At 44.4% G+C, this 23,340-nt stretch overlaps 3 protein-coding genes across 3 annotated transcripts in view; 2 read left to right on the forward strand and 1 right to left on the reverse strand.

The window, feature by feature from the left end:
• Nucleotides 1-99: 99 nt before the first annotated feature.
• On the forward strand, nucleotides 100-2,478 carry LOC137097742 (guanine nucleotide exchange factor subunit RIC1-like). Its single transcript, XM_067472652.1, has 5 exons — nucleotides 100-278; nucleotides 479-672; nucleotides 1,854-2,031; nucleotides 2,123-2,301; nucleotides 2,387-2,478. Exons 1-5 carry the CDS (start codon nucleotides 100-102, stop codon nucleotides 2,476-2,478), a joined length of 822 nt encoding a protein of 273 aa, XP_067328753.1.
• On the forward strand, nucleotides 2,431-8,671 carry RPS27 (ribosomal protein S27). Its single transcript, XM_060757930.2, has 4 exons — nucleotides 2,431-2,538; nucleotides 5,089-5,197; nucleotides 6,839-6,949; nucleotides 8,431-8,671. The coding sequence occupies exons 1-4, from the start codon at nucleotides 2,533-2,535 to the stop codon at nucleotides 8,457-8,459; spliced, it is 255 nt and encodes an 84-aa protein (XP_060613913.1). The 5' UTR covers nucleotides 2,431-2,532; the 3' UTR covers nucleotides 8,460-8,671.
• Nucleotides 8,672-10,209: 1,538 nt separating this feature from the next.
• The window catches only part of NUP210L (nucleoporin 210 like), a 63,259-nt gene continuing 50,128 nt past the window's right edge, over nucleotides 10,210-23,340 (reverse strand). The window contains exons 35-40 of the mRNA XM_060757931.2: nucleotides 22,356-22,508; nucleotides 20,772-21,025; nucleotides 17,972-18,176; nucleotides 16,639-16,731; nucleotides 12,743-12,817; nucleotides 10,210-10,345 (exon numbers count right to left, since the gene is read on the reverse strand). Of these exons, the coding sequence (XP_060613914.2) occupies nucleotides 10,257-10,345; nucleotides 12,743-12,817; nucleotides 16,639-16,731; nucleotides 17,972-18,176; nucleotides 20,772-21,025; nucleotides 22,356-22,508 (869 nt within the window). The 3' untranslated portion in view covers nucleotides 10,210-10,256. The remainder of the gene's footprint in view (nucleotides 10,346-12,742; nucleotides 12,818-16,638; nucleotides 16,732-17,971; nucleotides 18,177-20,771; nucleotides 21,026-22,355; nucleotides 22,509-23,340) is intronic.

Here is a 23,340-nt window from a genome sequence, read left to right on the forward strand (position 1 = left end):
CTATACAAATGCGCTGTGAGGTTGTTCAAGAGGCCTTTTGTGGCTATCAGGATTCCATCGGTTTTAATTATGAGTTTTATACACTTTGAATGTATAGGCATGGCAGAGTCTCAATTGCTGGAAAAGAGAGAGAGAGACGGCTTGAGAGAGAGACAATTAAATATCACTCTATCTATCTATCCATCTATCCATCTATCAATCAATCCATCCATCCATGTATTTATCTATCTTTCTATCTTCCTATCTCTGTCTGTCTATCTATCTATCCATCTGTCTTCATAGCTATTCATCTATCTATCTATCTATCTATCTATCTATCTATCTATCCATCCATCCATACATCTATGCATCTACCTACCTATGTACCCATCCATCCAATCATCCACCTATCCATCCATCCATCCATCCATCTATCTATCTATCTATCTACCTATCTATCCACCCATCTATCCATCCATGCATGCATGCACCTACCTACCTACCCATCCATCCAACCATCCATCTACCTATCCATCTATCTATCCATCCACCCATCTATCCATCCATCCATCCATCCATCCATATATCTATGCATCTACCTACCTACATACCCATCCATCCAATCATCCACCTATCCATCCATCCATCTATCTATCTACCTATCTATCCACCCATCTCTCCACCCATCTATCCATCCATCCATCCATCCATGCATGCACCTACCTACCTACCCATCCATCCATCCAACCATCTATCTACCTATCTATCTATCCACCCATGCACCCATCTATCCATGCATCTACCTACCTACCTACCCACCCACCCATCCATCCATCTATCTATCCACCCACCCACACATCCATTCATCCATCCATCCATCTACCTACCTAGCTAGCTAGCTATCCATCCAACCATCCATCCATCTGCAGAGTTTCAATTGTTAGCTGAGAGAGGGATCGTCTGCTTGAGGGAGAAACAATTAAATATCACTCTTCCTATCTATCCATCTATCTATCTATCTATCTATCTATCCAACTATCTTATCAATCCATCCATGTATTCAATTGTCTTCCTATCTATCTATGCATCTATCTGTATCTATTTGTCTGTCTGTCTATCCATCTATCTTCATATCTATTCATCTATCTATCTTTCTTTCCTTCCCATCTTTCTGTCTCTCTTCCTATCTATCTACATTCCTTCCTTCCTACCTCTATCCATCTATCTAGCTATCTATCTACCTTCCTATCTATCTTCCTATCTATCTATAAATCCATCTTCCTTCCTTCCAGTCTTCCTATTTTCTTATCTATCAATCAATCTATCTATCTTCCTTCCTATCCATCCATCCATCCATCCATCCATCCATCCAGCTTTCCATTTATATTCCTATCTATCTATCTACCTACCTACCTACCTATCTATCTATCTATTTATGTATTTATTTAAGACATTTCTATGCTGCCCTTCTCACCCCGAAGGGGACTCAGAGCAGCTTACAAGATAGATATACATACAATATGCTATATTATTAGCATAATACAATACCAGTATTATATGTTACTATATTGTACTATACCGTTATATTGTAATATTAATAATATTACATGTCTTATAAAATATATAATTTTAATATCTTATTATTAGTAGTGTATTATGTTACATTATAATATTATAAATAAATAATATAATATACAATATATTATATTATTAACATAGCACAGGAGACTGATGACACATAGGCAGGAGACAAGATGAAAATCAATCCATTTATCTATCTAACTACTTATCTACCTACCTACCTACTTATCTATCTATTTACCTATCTATTTATCTACCTACCTACCTATTTTTCTATCTACTTATCTATCTACTTACCTATCTATCTATCTATCTATCTATTTATTTATCTATCTACTTATCTATGTATTTACCTATCTATCTATCTATCTATCTATCTTTCTATCTACTTATCTATTTAACTATCTATCTATCTATCTTCTTATCTATCTATCTATCTATCTACTTATCTATGTATCTATCTATCTATCTTCCTATCTTAAGTCCCGAGATATATAAATGCTGTAAATAAATAAATCTATCCATCCTTCTTCCTTCCTTCCTTCCTTCCTTCCTTCCTTCCTTCCTTCCTTCCTTCCTTCCTATCTATCTATCTATCTATCTATCTATCTATCTATCTCTCTATCTCTCTATCTCTCTATCTATCTATCTATCTATCTATCTATCTATCTATCTATCTATCTATCTATCTATCTATCTATCTATCTATCTATCTATCTATCTATCTATCTATCTATGCATGTAGGCCTGTTTCCCTCTTTCCCTCCCATCATGGCGGCCTCCCCTCCTTTCCCCTCCTCAAGATGGCGCCGCTGAGCCTGCGCAGTGGAGGGCGGGGCGTGGTCAGTCTCCGCCCCGCCCCCTTTCCCCTCGACTTCCGGCCTCCCTCCGGGGAAACCCCGCGCCGAGCGGATATAGCGCCCTCTCTTTCCGGCGTGGCTCCTTTCCGGCCGTCGCTGCCTCCACGCGGACATGCCTGTGAGTCTCTCTCTCTCCCTCGTTCAGGCCGCGCTAGGCCTCGCCCCACGCCGCGGCCTTTCCTGGCAGCGCCCCCCGCCGAGGAGGCGCCGCGCCCGGCCGCTCGGGCCAGCCCAGGCCGCTGCCTCTCCGAAGGCCGAAGGAGCCAGGCACAAAATGGCGGACGTGGCTGCTTTGGGGGCGGAGGAGGAGGGAAGGGATGGTTTGGGCCTCCACCATTACTAAGATTGTATACCATCACATATTAAGGAAAGTATTGTAAATCAAGGAGAGGCTTTTGGGCCTTTTTGAGATCCCCCTCAGCAGAGGCCCGTCCTTCTCTCACTCCCAATAATAATAATCATCATTATTTCCGGGATTAATTAACTAATTATCACATAGATCCAGCGTCCCTTATGACATTAATAGTAATTAAAATTAAAAATAACCCACACTGGCTGGAATCACTGTGGGTTTTTTGGTCAGATTCTAGAAGCACTCTCTCCTGACGTTTCGCCTACATCTTTGGCTCAGGTTATAAGTACATACTATTATTATTATTACTATCATTGTTTCCTGGATTAATTTATAGCCTAGATCCAGCATCCCTTACGACAATAGCAATAGTATTGTCGAAGGCTTTTGTGGCTGGGATCGCTGTGGTTTTTTTGACCTATATGGCCATATTCTAGAAGTACTCTCTCCTGACGTTTCGCCTGCATCTATGACTATAAAGGCATCCTCAGAGGTGGTGAGGTCTGCAAGTGGGGGTTATATCAGAGCCAGCTAACACCTCCCAACAAAGGATCCCCCCCCCCCGCAGGAAGCAGCCAGGCTTTGAAGCTGCAAAGCCATTATAATGCTAATCCAAGGTTGGGGCTCCCTCCCAGCTGCCCTTCCTTCCTTCCAACTGTAGGCCAAAGCCTTTCCATTCAGTCAGGCTTTGAAATTAGGTTTTGACCCGGGTTTTTAGCTTCAAATATACGTTTGTATGGATTTTAACTTGACTTTTAAAATACCATTGATATCCAGTTATGTTTGAATGTTTGTAGATTTGAAATAGTGTGCTGATGCTTTCATGTTAAGCCGCTTTGAGTCTCTGGCAGGAGATCTGGAGGGAGGGCATGCTTATTATTATTATTATTATTATTATTTCCAGGATTAATCAATAGCACAGATGAACATGCTTATGATGATGATTATTATTATTACTACTATTATTTCCAGGATTAATTAATAGCACAAATGAGCATGCTTATGATTATTGATTATTATTATTTCCAGGAATAATTAATAGCACAGACTGAGCATACTTCTTATTATTATTACTATTATTTCCAGGATTCATAGCACAGATGAGCATGCTTATTATTATTATTACTACTACTACTACTACTACTATTTTTTCCAGGATTAATTAATAGCACAGATGAGCATGCTTGTTATTATTATTTCCAGGATTAATTAATAGCACAGTTGAGCATGCTTATGATTATTGATTATTATTATTTCCAGGAATAATTAATAGCACAGACTGAGCATACTTCTTATTATTATTATTATTATTTCCAGGATTCATAGCACAGATGAGCATGCTAATGATTATTACTACTACTACTACTACTACTACTACTACTATTTTTTCCAGGATTAATTAATAGCACAGATGAGCATGCTTCTTATTATTATTTCCAGGATTAATTAATAGCACAGACTGAGCATACTTCTTCTTATTATTACTACTATTATTTCCAGGATTCATAGCACAGATGAGCATGCTTATTATTATTATTATTATTATTATTACTACTACTACTATTTCCAGGATTAATTAATAGCACAGATGAGCATGCTTATGATTATTGATTATTTACAGCATTAATTAATAGCACAGACTGAGCATCCTCCTCCTCCTCCTTACTACTATTATTTCCAGGATTAATTAATAGCACAGATGAGCATGATTATGATTATTATTAATATTATTATTATTTACAGGATTAATTAATAGCATGCTTCTTCTTGTTATTACTCTTTCTTGTTATTACTATTTTCAGGATTAATTAATAGCACAGATGAGCATGATTATGACTATTATTAATATTATTTTCAGGATTAATTAATAGCATGCTTCTCCTCCTCCTTATTGTTTTTATTATTATTTCCAGGATTAATTAATAGCACAGATGAGCATGATGATGATGATGATGATTAATCTTATTATTATTTCCAGGATTAATTAACAGCACAGATGGGGGGTGCTTTGAATGCTATTGTCCTGCTTCTTGGCAGGGGGTTGGACTGGATGGCCCACGAGGTCTCTTCCAACTCTAGGTTTCCATGAGCATGCTTATTATTATTATTATTATTATTATTATTATCTCCAGTATTGATTTATAGCCCAGACTGAGCGTGCTTATATTCTTGGGTTGCTGTGAGTTTTCCGGGCTGCCTGGCCCCTGCCTCAGTGAGGCTGGCCTTGAACCCTTGGAGGAACGGGGAAGGGAAACGGGGGGCTTGGGTTGGTCTCTGCCTGAGGCGGCCCTTGCTTTGGCTTTCTTTTCCCTGCAGCTCGCAAAGGACCTCTTGCATCCCTCCCCTGAGGAGGAGAAGCGGAAGCACAAGAAGAAGCGCCTGGTCCAGAGCCCCAACTCCTACTTCATGGACGTCAAGTGTCCAGGTAGGCCCGGCCCACACCCATCTCCTCCTCAGTACCTTTGGGCTCCTGCACTGAATTGCCAGAAGAGGCCACATTACATAATTCACCTTCGGATTCAGTGTTGGTGGTTGAACTTTGCTTTGCAGAAGGCCAGTCTGCCACTTCTCTGTTTACTTCCTCATCCACGTGATTGCATTGCTCTCTGGCAAATGGGTTGCTCCCGTTTTAAGAATGGCTTCCTATGTACGTTGTCGTGTCTTCATGGCATTGCCTCTCGGCAAATACTCCCTGGTTGAAGTTTCCTTTCCAGCCCTACATTCCAGGTTGACTACAGTTGCGTGGATTTTAGACTCTGATTTTAATAACGCATATGTTAATCAATTATTTTAATATTGTAATGTATTGTTGATTGTTTTATTATGATGACACAGTAAGGTGTTTGTGAGGCTGCTCTGAGTCCCCCCTCAGGGGTGAGAAGGGTGGGGAATAAATATAGGAAATAAATAATAATAATACGCCAGTTGTTTACATTTATGTTCTACAGCAGTGATTCTCAACCTGTGAGTCCCCAGATGTTTTGGCCTACAACTCCCAGAAATCCTAACAGCTGGCAAACTGGCTGGGATTTCTGGGAGTTGTAGGCCAAAACACCTGGGGACTCATAGGTAGAGAACCATTGCTCTACAGGAACCATATGGATTGGCATTCCATGCAACCATATGGATTGGCAAACCATCTTGCAATAGAATGAGATGGAAAGCAAGGAGTGAAGTTGCTCTCTCTCAGATATTAAACTTTGGCCCTCCCTCCAGGTGACTTGGACTTCAACTCCCATCCTTCCTAACAGCCTCAGGCCCTTTCCTTTTCCTTCTCAGCCGCTTAAGGTAGATGAGAGAGTGGTAGACTTAGGAGACGCCTATCTTCAGGTCCCAATAGATAGATGGATGAGAGTGATGGACCTAAGAGAGGCCTACCTTTGGGTCCTGATAGATGAGTGATAGACCTAAGAATCACCTACCTTCAGGTCCCAATAGATAGATAGTAGGCTTGGGCAATCCATGGTTCTAAATGGTTCTAAAGTTCTAACAAAACTCAAAATTTCATAATAAATGGCAGTTCCTAATTGGTTCTGTCATTAAAATCACCAATAATGAAATAATAATTAAATTTTGAAAGTTTTGTTAGAGTTCTGAAGTTTTCCCCACCAGAACTTTAGTTTTGTAAGTACTTTAGAACCATTTAGAACCATGGATTGCCCAAGCCTAATAGATAGATGCTAAAGTGATGGACCTAAGAGAAGCTCTACCTTCAGGTCCCAATAGATAGATGAGAGAGTGATAGACCTTGATAGACCTAAGAGAAGGTCTACCTTCAGGTCCCAATAGATAGATGAGAGAGTGATAGACCTAGAAGACGCCTACCTTCAGGTCCCTATAGATAGATGGATGGATGAGAGTGATGGACCTTAGAGAGGCCTACCTTCAGGTCCCAATAGATAGATATAATGTTTAAGCAGCTGAGGGGGGAAAGGAAAGGGCCTGAGACTATTAGAAATGGTGGGAGTTGAAGTCCAAAACGCCTGGAGTGCTGAAGTTTGCCCATGCCTGGGTTGATTTTGGACGATGCCATATGCTCAGCCTGGTCTTTTTTCCCCCTGCGCAGGTTGCTACAAGATCACCACGGTCTTCAGTCATGCTCAGACGGTGGTTTTGTGCGTTGGCTGCTCAACTGTGCTCTGCCAGCCCACGGGCGGGAAGGCTCGGCTGACAGAAGGTACGCGGAAGCCCATTCCTCTTCTCTCGTTTCTCTGGAGTGTCCCCTGTTGCGTTACATAAGGCGCCCTTTGTTCTTCGTAAGGAAACGGGTTCCTGCTTTCGTCATTTATTTGCATGCCTTTCCCTAGGCTTCATGACTGTGTACACAAAGTCTTGAAGCAGTTGGAAGTCCCCATTTTTGTGTAGCAACGGCAATACAACTAAACCGGAGTAACTCAATTAGGAGCCTTAAAATCTCTTCGTTTTGGGAGTTTGGAAATCTAACAAACTGTTTCCAGTGAGTGGTGTTTACCCCCAAAATAATGAAAAGTCCCAAGTCTTTACTACGAAGTATACGTTTTGAAGAGAGAGGTTCTTGGCTTTCTATTAACCGAACAGGCTTATCTCTCCGCTGTTTCCCTTCCCACAGCTCCAGTCATCATTTTTGTAAGCCAGCATGCCTCCCTCGTTCATGTCCGAGTGGCAGGAGGAGGGTCAAGGGGAAAAACAAAAGATGATTCCCCTGCTCGCTTCTAAAGCAGGCCTGGGCATACTTTCTAACTTGGGGGCCGCATGCTAGCATTCCCTGCAAGGAGGAAGGAAAAAGAAGGAAGGGAAGAAGAGAAGGACAAAAGGGTGGAAGGCGAAAGAGGAAGGAAAGAGAGAAGGAAGGAAAAACAAAAGGAACCCAAAAGGAAGAGAAGGGAGGAAATAGGGAAGGAAGGAAGAGAAGGATGAAACGGTGGAAGGGAAGGATGGAAATAGGGAAGGAAGGAGAAAGGAAGAGAAGGATGGAAGGAGAAAAAGGCAAGGAGAAAGGAAGAGAAGGACAAAACCGTGAAAGGGAAGGACGGAAAGAGGAAGGCAAGGGGGAAGGAAAGAGAGAAGGAAGGAAAAAGGAAGAGAGGGAGGAAATGAGAAAGGAAGAGAAGAACGAAAGATGGAAGGCAAGGGGGAAGGAAAGGAAAACAAAAGAGAAGAAAGGAGGGTGGGTGGGAGGAAATAGGGAAGGAAGGAAAAAGAAGGGAAGGACAAAACAGTGGAAGGGAAGGATGGATGGAGAAAGGAGGGGAAGGAAAGAGAGAAGGGAGGGAAGGAAAGTAGGGAGGGAAGGAGGAAATAAGGAAGGAAGGAAAAAGAGAAGGAAGAAAGGAAGAGGCGGACAAAACAGTGGAAGGGAAGGGTGGAAGAGAAGGAGGAAGGGAGGGATAGGATGGTGAGAGAGGAGGGCTGAGAAACTGCATCAGGCCCTCACGGCTGGGTTTGAAAGACAACGCAGCTCACATTCCTCCACCTTGCTCTCTCTTAGTCCACCCCAGAAGTCTTTCCCGGGCACCCTTGGGTTCCTTTTTGCAGGGCATTCCTGTTGCTCTTTCATTTGAGCCAACGAGAACGTGGGGCTTTTCCTACTCTGTGTTTTGAGGGGGGGGTGTTCTATAGACGGGGCCCCCAAGCGTCCTGTATGTCCCACCGTCCTGCTCCTTCTCTCTCTCCCCGCAGGATGCTCCTTCCGGCGAAAGCAGCACTAGATGCAGAATTGGATGGTTGTTGCCCGGCGGGCGTGGCTACAGGCCCAGGGTCGGCTGCCACGATGGCGCGCGCTCTCTCTCTCTCTCTGGGAGGGCACAGACAAGGTCCCAAGACACCCAAGGCCAGCCGCAACAGAGCGGATCAAACCGCGGCCGCCTCTGTCCTTGTAGCCTCGCCCATTTGACTCAATAAATTTTGGATATAAAGACAATGCCGGCCTTTCGCCTCTTTGTGTTTTGAGTCTGGGGACTGCGGGAAACACGCAGAGTGGAGTTGGTCAGTACTTTACCTCATTTGGGGCCTTGCTCTGTAGATGTGTGAATTACCCACACTGACTAGAGTCTAACGCACTATCTAACTTGCACCATACCTGCAATTCACAGTTGACAACGACAGAGAAAAGTTGCTTCCTGGTTAGCATTCTTTCAAAACAAAAGCATTAGAGTAGCCCTGGGCAAGGTAGGCTGTTAGGAATTGTGGGAGTTGTAGTCCAAAGCACCTGAAGTTTGCCCAGGGCTGCATTGCAGCAACAAAGCTTCCAGTAAGAATTCTTATTATTTATTATGCATCTTTGCTGCGGAACGAATCTGCTTTGACTGCCTTGGTTCAGTAATTTGGGGACATGGAGTTTTTGCAAGGCTTCGAGCCTTCTCTGCCAAAGGAAGTTGATGCCACCGCAAACTACAAATCCCAGAATCCCTTAGCATTGAGTCAATGCATTTAAATGAGACATGAGGCCCTTCCAAGTGCTTCAGAAGCAGCTTCCCCTTTGGCTGTGGCTCAGTAATAATCTTGCCTACCATATGATGCAAATCTAATGCGCACCTTCATTTTGGTGAGGCAGTTTTGTTCCAAAAGTTGTGAGCATTAGATTCAAGTAATACCATATGATGCAAATCTAATGCGCACCTTCATTTTGGTGAGGCAGTTTTGCTCCAAAAGTTGTGAGCATTAGATTCGAGTAATACCATATGCAAATCTAATGTGCACCTTCATTTTGTTGAGGCAGTTTAGCCCCAAAAGGAGTGAGCATTAGATTCTAATAATACCATATGATGCAAATCTAATGCGCACCTTCATTTTGGCGAGGCGGTTTAGCCCCAAAAGAAGTGAGCATTAGATTCGAGTAATACCAAATGATACAAATCTAATGCACAGTTTCATTTTGGCAAGGCAGTTTTGCTTCAAAAGGGGTGAGCATTAGATTTTAGTAATACCTACCATTATGATTCAAATCTAATGCGCACCTTCCTTTTGGTGAAGCAGTTTAGGCCCAAAAGGAGTGAGCATTAGATTCGAGTAATACCATATGCAAATCTAATGCGCACCTTCATTTTGGCGAGGCAGTTTAGGCCCACAAGGGGTGAGCATTAGATTCGAGTAATACCATATGATGCAAATCTAATGCGCAGTTTCATTTTGGCAAGGCAATTTTGCTTCAAAAGGGGTGAGCATTAGATTTGAGTAATACCATATGATTCAAATGTAATGCACACCTTCATTTTGGCAAGGCAGTTTAGGCCCAAAAGGGGTGAGCATTAGATTCGAGGAATACCATATGATGCAAATCTAATGCGCACCTTCATTTTGGTGAGGCAGTTTAGCATTAGATTCGAGGAATACCATATGGCGGGGTGAGCGTCAGATTTGAGTGAATGGTACTTGAGCATTTCTGCGACAGAGCACTGCCCTTTAGACTTGCCAGGGCGCGCCTTGAAACGCCCCATGAAAGAGAGGGACGCTTGCCACACGCTTCACTTGTTTTACTTCCTCCTTTGCGTTGCCCCGAGAGGCGGTCATTTCCTCACGCTCCAGAGCCAGGCCTGAGTCCGGTTCCTTGCGCCGGAATAATAGTGCTGGGCGCTTGGGGGAGGCGAGTGGTATCCTGCAAGTGAAAGGAAAGGGGGGGGGGGGAGAGACATGTACAGAGCTGAAAGGCCTAATGCGGACATTTGGGCCTCCCAGAAGCCCCTCTTTCCCCGGCGGTCAGGCATTATGGGAGCTGGAGTCCAAAACACTGGGAAGTCCACACGTTTTGACCCTCCAGCATCCCTTGGATACACATCGTTTGGGAAGCTCTTCTTTCTTTACATTTAACTTAACTCCATATATATGTGTCAGGGAAGTCATGCTACCCATGCTCTGTTCTGCCTTGGTTAGACCACACCTGGAATAGGTAAAGGTTTCCCCTGACATGAAGTCCAGTCGTGTCCAACTCTGGGACTCGGGTGCTCATCTCCATTTCTAAGCCGATGAGCTGGCGTTGTCCGTAGACACCTCCAAGGTCATGTGGCTGGCATGACCGCAAGGAGCGCCGTTACCTTCCCGCCAGAGCAGTACCTATTGATCTACCCACATTTGCATGTTTTCGAACTGCTAGGTTGGCAAAAGCTGGGGCTGACAGTAGGAGCTCACACCGCTCCCCGGTTTGGCCAACAAGTTCATCAGCTCAGTGCTTTAACCCACTGCACTACTGGGGCCTCCATCTATCTATCTATTTATAATAATAATTATATTTAAAATTATATTAAAATTATATAATTATATTATTTTATATTCATTCATATATATATATATATATATATATATATATATATATATATTGAATGAGATAAATAAAATTAATATAAAATAATATAATTATAGGTTGGTAGAAGCTGGGGCTTACAGCGGGAGCTCACCCTGATCTCTGGATTTGAACCGCTGACCTTTGGTAATACTTATATTACAAACATAGCTGCTTTGAGTTCCCTTCAAGGAGAGATAAAGCAGGGTATAAATTATATATATATATATATATATATATATATATATATATATATAAATACAATAATAATAATTCCCTGGAGGTCTTTAAGCAGAGGCTGGGTGGGCATCTGCTGGGAGGGATTGGATGGCGTCTCCCTGCATCATCATCATCATCATTGGTTCTGCAGTGTTGATGTTCCCTAAGCAACACCATCCTGGGAGTTATAGTTTTACAAAGTCTCTCAACCAGGTATCCAAAAGTGTTGGCTTCCTTGCTTCGAAGGGAAGTCCGCCCAGGCCTGTCTCCTTGGGCCATGGATGGCCTTGTGTCCGAGCTGCTCCCCAGACATAAAGGTCAACAAGCTCAGCCAGTTCTGGGCACCACAATTGACAAGATAGAATGTGTCTGAAGCAGGGCTGCTATGATCGAGGGTCTGGAGAACAAGCCCTATGAGGAGCGGCTTAAAGAGCTGGGCGTGTTTAGCCTTCAGAAGAGAAGGAGACATCATGGCCATATATAAGAATGCAAGATTCCTTTCTGCTGCCCTGGAGACTAAGACGCAACGGAGCAATAGCTTCAAACTACAAGGAAGGAGATTCCACCTGAACGTGACTGAGAGCTGTTCAACAGTGGAACTCTCTGCCCAGGAATGTGCTGGAGGCTTTTAAACAGGTTGGATGGCCATCTTTTGGGGGTGCTTTGAACACGATTGTCCTGCTTTTTGGCAGAATGGGGCTGGAGTGGATGGCCCACTAGGTCTCTTCCAACTCTATGATTCTATAACCATGATGGCGAACCTATGACACATGTGTCAGCGCTAACACGCGTAGCCATTTTTGATGACACACAGCCGCATGCGGCCGCATACAGAGAAGATGGGGCTGCATCCCAAGAAGGACATTTCATCCTCGGCTCCTACACCAGCATTTTTCTATAATGCCGAGATATATGGCATTATAGAAAAAGCAGGTAACGTAAATAATTAGTTTTTGGTTTTGGTTACAATAATATATTTTTGTTATTAAACTATAAATATGAAATTATGGGTTTTTCTCGAAGTGGCACCCCACTCGAGTTATGCTCGGTTTTTTGGCGAGTATTGACACATCAAACTCAAAAGGTTGCCCATCATTGTTCTATAATATTGTCACAGTCCCATATATTAAATAATAATAATAATAATAATAATAATAATAATAATAATAATAATAAAGCTTTATTTATATCCCGCCGCCACCTCGCCGAAGGGACTCGGGGCGGCTTGCAAGGCACTCCAGGGTGCACATTGCACATACAGCAGGTTAAAAACTGTACAAATGTATACAATTAGAACCACAACCCCCTATCAACACATGTTAGCATAAAATCAAAACAACACAATTGTAAACAATAATAACAAAATGATATCCCACCCTGCATCAATCGGCAAAAAGCACATCTAAAAGACGGCTTATAGCAATAGGCATAGGCAAGGAACGATCGAACACATCAACTAATGCCAAGGGCAGAGGTGCAGCTTCGCTTCGGACTCACCTGCGGGCATGATGCCGGCCGTGGGGACGTAGACCATCGGGATGTTCTGCGCTCGGGTCTGGAAGGTGTTGTACACTGCGGGGACAGCGGTAGGGTCAGCCCCACTCAGGCCCTGCAAGCGTGGCTTTCATTATGGCACGTGGCTCGCTTTCAGGCACACAAGCCGGGGCCAACTTGGGCCCTCCCTCCAGGTGTTTTGGACTTCAACTCCCACAATTCTTAACAGCCGGTAGGCTGTTAGGAATTGTGGGAGTTGAAGTCCAAAACACCTGGAGGGAGGGCCCAAGTTGGCCCAAGCTTGACCGAGAGGGTCATCCAAGCTTACACCCACAGCCTTTCTGGAATGGCACACATACACAGAACCAAAGGTAAAGGCTTCCCCTTTCATTTCTGGCTGACTCCCCTAAACATAACAATATTATTACATTCCAGTCTTATTTATATTCCAAAGGCAAAGGCTTCACCTTTCATTTCTGGGTGACTTCCCAAAACATAACAATAATATTATATTCCAGTCTTATTTATATTCCGAGGAGATTACAACATACACAGACAGGCAAACATTCAATGCCTTTAATATGGCGGAATAACAATGGCACACATACACAGAACCCAAGGTAAAGGCTTCCCCTTTCATTTCTGGCTGGCTTCCCAAAAATATAACAATAATAATGTTCCAATCTTATTTATATTCCGAGGGGATTACAACATACACCAATAGGCAAACATCCAATGCCTTTAATAGAGTGGAATAACAAGGGCACATATATACACAGAACCAAAGGTAAAAGCTTCCCCTTTCATTTCTGGCTGCCTCCCCAAAACATAATAGTAATATTTCACTCTTATTTATATTCCAAGGGGATTATAACATACACAAACAGGCAAACATTCAATGCTTTTAATATGGTGGAATAACAACGGCACACGCATACACAAAAACAAAGGTAAAGGCTTCCCCTTTCATTTCTGGCTGGCTCCCCTAAACATAATAATAATAATAATAATAATAATAATAATTCACTCTTATTTATATTCCAAGGGGATTATAACATACACCGATAGGCAAACATTCAATGCCTTTAATACAGTGGAATAAAATTCACACACATACACAAAACTAAAGGTAAAGGCTTCCCCTTTCATTTCCGGCTGGCTCCCCAAAACATAATAGTAATATTTCACTCTTATTTATATTCCGGGGGATTATAACATACACAAACAGGCAAACATTCAATGCTTTTAATACGGTGGAATAACAACGGCACACATATACACAAAAACAAAGGTAAAGGCTTCCCCTTTCATTTCTGGCTGGCTCCCCTAAACATAATAATAATAATAATAATAATAATAATAATTCACTCTTATTTATATTCCGAGGGGATTATAACATACACCGATAGGCAAACATTCAATGCCTTTAATACAGTGGAATAAAATTCACACACATACACAAAACTAAAGGTAAAGGCTTCCCCTTTCATTTCTGGCTGGCTCCCCAAAGCATAATAATAATAATATTTCACTCTTATTTATATTCCGAGGGGATTATAACATACACAAACAGGCAAACATTCAATGCCTTTAATGCAGTGGAATAACAACGGCACACACATACACAGAACCAAAGGTAAAGGCTTCCCCTTTCATTTCTGGCTGGCTTCCCAAAACATAACAATAATATTATATTTCACTCTTATTTATATTCTGGGAGGATTACAACATACACAGATAGGCAAACATTCAATGCCTTTAATGCAGTGGAATAACAACGGCACACATATACACAAAAACAAAGGTAAAGGCTTCCCCTTTCATTTCTGGCTGGCTCCCCAAAGCATAATAATAATAATATTTCACTCTTATTTATATTCCGAGGGGATTATAACATACACAAACAGGCAAACATTCAATGCCTTTAATGCAGTGGAATAACAACGGCACACATATACACAAAAACAAAGGTAAAGGCTTCCCCTTTCATTTCTGGCTGGCTCCCCAAAACATAATAGTAATATTCCACTCTTATTTATATTCCGGGGGGATTACAACATACACAGATAGGCAAACATTCAATGCCTTCAATACAGTGTAATAACAACAGCACACACATACACAAAAACAAAGGTAAAGGCTTCCCCTTTCATTTCTGGCTGGCTCCCCAAACATAACAATAATAATAACACTTTATATTATATTCCACTCTTATTTATATTCCGAGGGGATTACAACATACACCAATAGGCAAACATCCAATGCCTTTAATAGAGTGGAATAACAAGGGCACATATATACACAGAACCAAAGGTAAAGGCTTCCCCTTTCATTTCTGGCTGGCTCCCCAAAACATAATAGTAATATTTCACTCTTATTTATATTCCAAGGGGATTATAACATACACAAACAGGCAAACATTCAATGCCTTTAATACGGTGGAATAACAACGGCACACACATACACAGAACCAAAGGTAAAGCCTTCCCCTATCATTTCTGGCTGGCTCCCCAAAACATAACAATATTATATTCCACTCTTATTTATATTCCAAGGGGATTATAACATACACAAACAGGCAAATATTCAATGCCTTTAATACGGCGGAATAACACTGGCACACACATACACAAAACCAAAGTTAAAGGCTTCCCCTTTCATTTCCGGCTGGCTCCCCTAAACATAATAATAATAATAATAATAATAATAATAATAATTCACTCTTATTTATATTCCAAGGGGATTATAACATACACCGATAGGCAAACATTCAATACCTCTAATACAGTGGAATAACAACGGCACACACATATACAGAACCAAAGGTAAAGGCTTCCCCTTTCATTTCTGGCTGGCTCCCCTAAACATAATAATAATAACACTTTATATTATATTCCACTCTTATTTATACTCCGAGGGGATTACAGCATACACCAATAGGCAAACACTCGATGCCTTTAATACAGTGGAATAACAATGATATACAAATACACAGAACCAAAGGTAGAGGCTTCCTCTTTCATTTCCGGCTCAACTCCGGCCATGGGGAGGGGCTCTAGTTCTGTTCCCAAGCTGAGGAGCCTGTTGTCTACAAACACCTCCTTGGACGTGTTGCCAGCATGACTGCATCAGCACCTTTATGTTCCTTCCACGAAAGCAGTACCTATTGATCTACTCACATAATAACAACGGCATACACAGAACCCAAGGTAAAGGCTTCCTCTTTCATTTTCGGCTCAACTCCGTCCATGGGGAGGGGCTCTAGTTCCGTTCCCAAGCTGAGAAGCCCGTTGTCCACAGACACCTTGGTTGTGTTGCCGGCATGGCTGCATCGGCACCTTTATTTTCCTTCCGCCTAAACAGTACCTAGTGATGTACCCACATAATAACAACGGCACACACATACACAGAATCAAAGGTAAAGGCTTCCCCTTTCATTTCTGGCTCAACTCTGGCCATGGGGAGGTGCTCTAGTTCCATTTCCAAGCTGAGAAGTCAGTTGTCCATAGATACCTCCTTGGTCGTGTTGCCAGCATGGCTGCATCAGCACATTTGTTTTACTTCCATGAAAGCAGTACCTATTGACCTACTCACATAATAACAACAGCATACACAGACCTAAACATAAAGGCTTCCCCTTTCATTTCCGGCTGAACTCCGGCCATGTGGAGGTGCTCTAGTTCCATTTCGCAGTACCTATTGATCTACTCACATTTGCATTCTAGGTTGGCAGGAGCTAGGGCTAACAGCGGGAGCTCACCCCGACTTGCGGCTTCGAACTGCCAAGCTTTAGGTCAGCAGATTCAACAGTTCAGCGGTTTGACCGATTGCACCACCACGCCCCCCCCCTCCCAAAGGCCTGCCCCCCTTCCCTCCCCGATCCCTCGAGCTTGACTCACCGAGGAAGATGATGGAGGTGGAGGCCAGGATGACGAAGATGGTGAAGAGGAGGACGTGGTAGGAGCCCACCAGCTGCTTCACTGCGCACTGGTCTGGGCAAGGCCAAGGAAACAACCAGGTTACGTACGCATGGGAGGCGAGAGCAAGAAGCCAGCGACAAAGCTGCTTTTATTTCATGCTCAGGACAGGCATGAATATCCTAACATATTCTGTGTCTATCATTATGTATGGCTGGACGACCATCTGTCGGGAGGGCTTGGATTGTGTTTCCCCTCCCTGTCAAAAGGAGGGGGTCAGACTGGATGGCCTTTGAGGGTGTCTTCCAACACTAGAATTCTACAATTTATTTATTTATCGTGTCAGGAGCGAAACAAAACAGTTGTATTGCATTAAAAACAAACAAACAAACAAACCACAATTTTTGCAGGCTTGGTGTTCTATTAAATGTCCTTTGACGAGTAGCAAGAAGGCCCTCCATTGTGCACGTGGCAGGGCTCAGGTTGCATTGCAGTGCTATGAAAAATATAGCATATTGTGTGTCTATCGTTATCTATGACCGTATGGCCATCTGTTGGGAGGGCTTTGGTTGTGTTTTCCCTCCCTGGCAGAAGAAGGGGGTCGGACCGGATGGCCCTGGGGGTCTCTTCCAACTCTAGGATTCTATGATGGATATATCAGAGAATATAGTGGATCATATCTATGGCGGGATGGCTATCTGTGGGGAGGGCTTTGACTGTGCTTTTCCTGACCAGCAAAAGAAGAGGACTGGACTGGATGGGCTTTGGGGGGTTGGACCAGATGGCCCTTGGTGTCTCTTCTAACTCTAGGATTTCATGACGGTATATCATAGCATATTGTGTGCCTTATGTATCTATGGTGGGATGGCCATCTGTGGGGAGGGCTTTGATGGTGCTTTTCCTAACTGGCAAAAGAAGGGGGCTGGACTGGATGACCCTTGGTATCTCTTCCAACTCTAGGATTCTATGATAGATATAGCATATTGTGTGTTATCATTATCTATGGCTGGGTGGCCATCTGTGGGGAGGGCTTTGATGGTGCTTTTCCCTGACTAACAAAAGAAGGGGGCTGGACCGGATGGCCGTTGGGGTCTCTTCCAACTTTATATCAGAGATATATCAGAGAATAGAGTGGATCATATCTATGGCGGGATGGCCATCTGTGGGGAGGGCTTTGGTTGTGCTTTCCCTGCCTGGCAGAAGGAGGGGGTCAGACTGGACGGCCTTGGAGGGTCTCTTCTAACTCTGTGATGCCATGACAAGTCAACCTGGCCAAGGAAGCCCACAGCCACGACCACAATCCCACTACTCTCACCGAACAAGGGCTTCTCGGGCAAAGCCCGGACCAGGAGGGCGGCCCTCTGCCCGGTCAGGGCGCAGGAGACGTTGACATAGACGGGCGCCACCGCCTGGTGGAGGGAGGTCAGGTTGACCACGGTCAGCTCCAGGAAGGCAAGCCCAGGCCAGTCCCGCAGGACCACCGGACCCTCCACACGGAGGGCTGCAGAGCTGGACTCGGCCTGCAAGGGAGAGAGAGAAGGAGGAGACCCAAGAACACATCACCAAGCAGACACTTGGCCACACTTGCCCACTCTTGAGTGTGAGAGCACCACATCTCATGTGCCAACGAAACCTCAACTTGCAAAACCCTGAAATCAAGACAACGTCTCTCGTGTTTCTAATGCTTACACCAGGCCCCCATAATAACAACAACAACAACAACAACAACATGCCTCCATTATTATTATTATTATTATTATTAGAGAAGAAGGGAGAGAAAGAGGGAAAGAAGGGGGAAGGAGAGAAAGAAAGGAAGATAGAGAAGGAGAGAAGGAAAGAAAGGGGAAGGAGAGAAAGAAGAAAAGAAAGATAAGGAAGAAAGGAGAGAAAGAGGGAAAGAAATAGGGAAAGAAGGAGAGGAGAAAAAAAAGGAAAGAAAGAAGGGTAGAGAAGGAAGAAAAGAGAGAAAGTGGGAGAGGAGGGAGAGAAAGAGGGAAAGAAGGAGGGAAGGAGAGAAAGAAGGAAAGGAAAGAAGATAGAGAAGGAAGGAGAGGAGGGGAGGAAGGAGAGAAGGAGAAAGGGGTAAAGAAGGAAGGAAGGAGAGAAGGAGGGAGAGAAAGAGGGAAAGAAATAGGGAAAGGAGGGAAGGAGAAAAAAGGAAAGAAAGAAGAGTAGAGAAGGAAGGAAGAAGGTGGGAGAGGAGGGAGAGAAGGAGGGAAGGAGAGAAAGAAGGAAAGAAAGGAAGATAGAGAAGGAAGGAAGGAGAGAAGGAAGGAAAGAAGGAGAGAAGAAAAGAAAGAAAGGTAGAGAAGGAAGGAAGAAGGAAATAAAAAAGTGAAAGGGAATGAAGGAGAGAAGGAACGAAAGAGAAAGAGGGAAGGAAGGAAGAAGACAAGGAAGGAGGGAGAAAAGGAAGGATCAAACCAAAGAGCAAAGGAAGCGAGAAAAGAAACAGGTAGAGAAGGAAGAAAGAAGAAGAGAAAGAAAAAGAGGGAAGGAAGGAAGGAGAGAAAGAAAGGAGGAGAAAGAGGGAGGGAAGGTTTGCCACAGCAACGCGTGGCGGGTACAGCTAATAACCTAATAAAATCAAAACGGTGGCCTTCCACTTTTCTGAATTCCTGACTGTTGGACAAGCTGCTGATAGAGGCTTCTGGGTATTGGAGGCCCAAACCTGGTAGGCTGTTAGGAATGGTGGGAGTTGTAGTCCAAAACACCTGGAGGGCCAAAGTTAGCACTGGCCTGATCTAGATGGACTTTGGTCAGACCTTCTCAACTATATATAGTTATGCACATGCATTGTAATGCATGTTTTTTTTTTATGAGTGATGGTCACTTGTTGACCTGATAGGTGTATTCTGTCCAAATCTGGTGTCAATTCGCCACGTGGTTTTTGAGTTATGTTAATCCCACAAACGAACATTACATTTATTTATTTGTGTGTGTGTGTGTGACTGAACATGATCCCACAGTGTGATGTGGCAGCAGAAAAGGCCAATGCGATCCTAGGCTGCACCCAAAGGAGTCTAGTGTCCAGATGGACCAACGTAATATAGCTATGGTTTGGCCATATATATGACTGAACATGACCCCACAGTGTGTTGCTGTTGGGGTTCAGCCTGATCCTGATCTATGTGAACCGGATTCTCTGATAGTTTTTCCAACTGAGCAAGCTCTCCCTGACCCTGACAGTGTGGAATCTGTTGTTGATGCAGAGGTCAGCGGGGATGAAAATGAAACTCAACAGCTGGAGGAAAATGTTTTGGAAGCTAGCCGTGATATCGCTAGCCGTGATATCTCTCCACCTGGGGCTTTTAGTGAGGACCGAAGAGAACAGATAGTTAGAGACAGAAATGTTTCCCAGTTTCTACGAAGGTCAAATCGTTTACAGGAGAGACAGGCCCAGGCTTCAAAGTCAAGGGGCGTTTCAAAGAATAGCTTCCTGCCGGGTGCCTCTTTAGATCAAGCAATGTTTGGGACTGTGGCTGTGCCTTGGCAGAATTCCTGTGTTCCATGGCCGGTAATCCCAGAGGCTTCTAGTTTTCAAGTTCATGGTTAGTTAAAGGCTAACAGGTTCCTGGTTCTTGTATTGTGGCTTTTGAAATTTTGTTCAAGTTCAGAGATTGTACTGACTGCTGTGTTTTTTCTGTGGCTTTTTGACTTTGCGTTTACCTTTCTTTTGTAACCAATTTTTCATCAATAAACAAGGATTGCTTTTCCTACAGTCCAGTGTGGTGGATTTAATCTTATGGTCTCGTTTCTTGAACTGGGATGCAACAGTTGCAGCAGCAGCGAAAAGGGCCAATGCAATCCTAGGTTGCATCTATAGGAGTCTAGTGTCCAGATGGAAAGTAATAGAGCCATGGCTGGACATTAGTAATATGAACATGAGCTGAGAGTGTGATGCAGCAGCTCAAAAGGCCAATGTGATATATATATAAAATATGCTTGATGCAATCCAGGCATGGGCAAACTTGGGCCCTCCTCCAGGTGTTTTGGACTTCAACTCCCACCATTCCTAACAGCCTACCGGCTGTTAGGAATGGTGGGAGTTGAAGTCCAAAACACCTGGAGGAGGGCCCAAGTTTGCCCATGCCTGCCTGAGCCTTGCGACCTACCTCTAGGAACTCGGTGACCTGCCTGGAGCCCATGACCACGACTTCGGCGCTCATCTGCTGGCTGCTGAAGAGGACCTCGCTCTGGTTGAGGACGAAGGCCGGCAGGAAGGGGACGGAGAGGCTCTGGCTGCGCTCGGGGCCCGTCCCGCCCAGGAGGGAGGCCGACACCACGGCCGGGCCCTCCGAGCCGCTCAGCGCCAGCAGGTCCGCCTCGGACGGGCCCTCCTTCACCGCCACCAGGCAGGCGTACAGGCCTGGGCAAGGGGGGGGGGGAAGCAGGGACACAAAGGCCACGCTCAAGGTACTATCACGGACATTGCACTGGGGTCTCTTTCTTGGGGTGGCCATCTGTGAGGAGGGCTTGGGCTGTGCCTTCCTTTATGGCAGAAAGGGGTTGGGCTGGATGGCCCTTCGAGGTCCCTTGCAACTCTAGCATGCTGTCTGCCCATCTCTTCTAGTCTCTCTGTCTTCTTCTCTGGATGTATTTGAGAAGACGCTGGATGGCCACCTGTCGGGATAGCTTTGGTTGTGCCTTCCTTTATGGCAGAAGGGGGCTGGACTGGATGGTCCTCGGAGGACCCTTGCAACTACGATTTTGTCTGTCCTATTCTGTCTTTCTCCTTCTCAGGAGGTCGTTAAGCAGAGGCTGGGTGGCCATTTGTTCTGCCTGGCAGAAGGGGTCCTGGGCTGGATGGCCCTCTTTGGGGTCTCTTCCCAACTCTAGGATTCTATCTATCTATCTATCTATCTATCTATCTATCTATCTATCTATCTCATTCTCTGAATGTCTTTAAGCAGAGGCTGGGTGGCCATCCATTGGGAGGGATTGAATCATGCCTGGTAGAAGGGGTCCTGGGCTGGATGGCCCTCTTTGGGGTCTCTTCCAACTCTAGGATTCTATTCAACCATCTATCTATCTCCTTCTCTGAAGGTTTTTAAGTAGAGGCTGGATGGCCATCTTTTGGGAGGGCTTTGGTTGTGCCTTCCTGCCTGGCAGAAAGGGCTGGTCTGGGTAGCCCTTAAGAGTACCTTGCAACTCTAGGATTCTGTCTTCCATTCTTCTATCTGTCTGTCTGTCTATCTCCTTCTCTGGAGGTCTTTAAGCTCACAATGGGTGACCATCTGTTGGGAGGGATCGAATCATGCCTGGCAGAAGGCGTCCTGGGCTGGATGGCCCTCTTTGGGGTCTCTTCCCAACTCTAGGATTCTATCTATCTATCTATCTATCTATCTATCTATCTATCTATCTATCTCCTTCTCCGAAGGTCTTTAAGCAGAGGATGGATGGCCATCTGTTGGGAGGGCTTTGGTTGTGCCTTCCTGCCTGGCAGAAAGGGGCTGGACTGGGTGGCCCTTAAGAGTACCTTGCAACTATAGGATTATGTCTTCCATTTTTCTATCTATCTATCTATCTATCTATCTATCTATCTATCTATCTATCCATCCATCCATCTTCCAACCCTAGGATTCCTTGAAAACACTGGGTCAACCTGTGGCCCACAAAGTCCCCCAAGCCTCCTTCCTTCCCTCCTGGGTGTCGATACAATGGAGGCAGACCGGGGGAAGCACAAAAGGGCCCCCCACCTTTGTTGGCGTAGAAAGCAGGCCGTACGTGGAAGACCTTGTGAGCCGGGACATCCTCCGGGAAGGCAGGCCCAAACTCCACCTTGCAGCTCAGGTGAGACTCCGGGGAGAGGCCCTCGGTGATGCTGCGGAGCTGGGCAGAACTGCAAGGCCCTGCGAAGGGGAAGGAAGGGGCAGAGAAGGTGGCCATTGCCTCCTGTGGGGTGGCCCCAGGCAGCAAGAAGAGGCTGAAGGGGACCCCTCTCTTTTGGAGGGAAGTGGAGAAAAGAGAGGAAAGGAAAGGAAAAGAGAGTGAAGGACCAAAAAGTGGCAGTGAAGGGAAGATGAGGTATGGGGCAAACTTTGGCCCTTCAGGTGCTTTGGACTATCACTCTATCATCTATCTATTGGGACCTGAAGGTTGGCCTCTCTTAGGTCCATCACTAGCATCTATCTATATATTGGGACCTGAAGGTAGAGCTTCTCTTAGGTCCATCATTCTATCATCAATTGGACCTGAAAATAGGCCTCTCTTAGGTCCATCACTCTAGCATCTATTTATTGGGACCTGAAAATAGGCCTCTCTTAGGTCTATCACTCTATCGTCTTATCCATTGGGACCTGAAGGTAGGCCTCTCTTAGCTCTATTACTCTATCGTCTTATCTATGGGGACTTGAAGGTAGGCCTCTCAGGTTCATCACTCATCCATCTATTGGGACCTGAAGGTAGGCCTCTCTTAGATCCATCACTCTATCATCTATTGAGACCTGAAAGTATGCCTCTCTTAGCTCTATCACTCTATCATCTTATCTATTGGGACCTGAAGGTAGGCCTCTCTTAGGTCCATCATTCTCTCATCTATCTATCGAGACCTGAAGGTAGGCCTCTCTTAGATCCATCGCTCTCTCATCCAACTATCAGGACCTGAAGGAAGGCCTCTCTTAGGTCCATCACTCTCTCATCCAACTATCAGGACCTGAAGGTAGGCCTCTCTTAGGTCTATAA

This window comes from Anolis sagrei, chromosome 12 (genome assembly GCF_037176765.1).
Source record: "Anolis sagrei isolate rAnoSag1 chromosome 12, rAnoSag1.mat, whole genome shotgun sequence".
Classification (NCBI taxonomy): Eukaryota; Metazoa; Chordata; class Lepidosauria; order Squamata; family Dactyloidae; genus Anolis; species Anolis sagrei.

Bases quoted from the DNA above. Each gene is read 5' to 3' on its own strand.
- LOC137097742 (XM_067472652.1), top strand. From the start codon at position 100: ATGGCAGAGTCTCAATTGCTGGAAAAGAGAGAGAGAGACGGCTTGAGA. The intron at 279-478 runs ATAGCTATTCAT...GCACCTACCTAC, and splicing joins CTATCTATCCATCTGTCTTC to CTACCCATCCATCCAACCAT. The intron at 673-1,853 runs ATCCATCCATCC...TTATCTATCTAC, and splicing joins ATCTCTCCACCCATCTATCC to TTACCTATCTATCTATCTAT.
- RPS27 (XM_060757930.2), top strand. The intron at 5,198-6,838 runs GTAGGCCCGGCC...CCCCCTGCGCAG, and splicing joins CATGGACGTCAAGTGTCCAG to GTTGCTACAAGATCACCACG. The intron at 6,950-8,430 runs GTACGCGGAAGC...CTCTCCCCGCAG, and splicing joins GAAGGCTCGGCTGACAGAAG to GATGCTCCTTCCGGCGAAAG.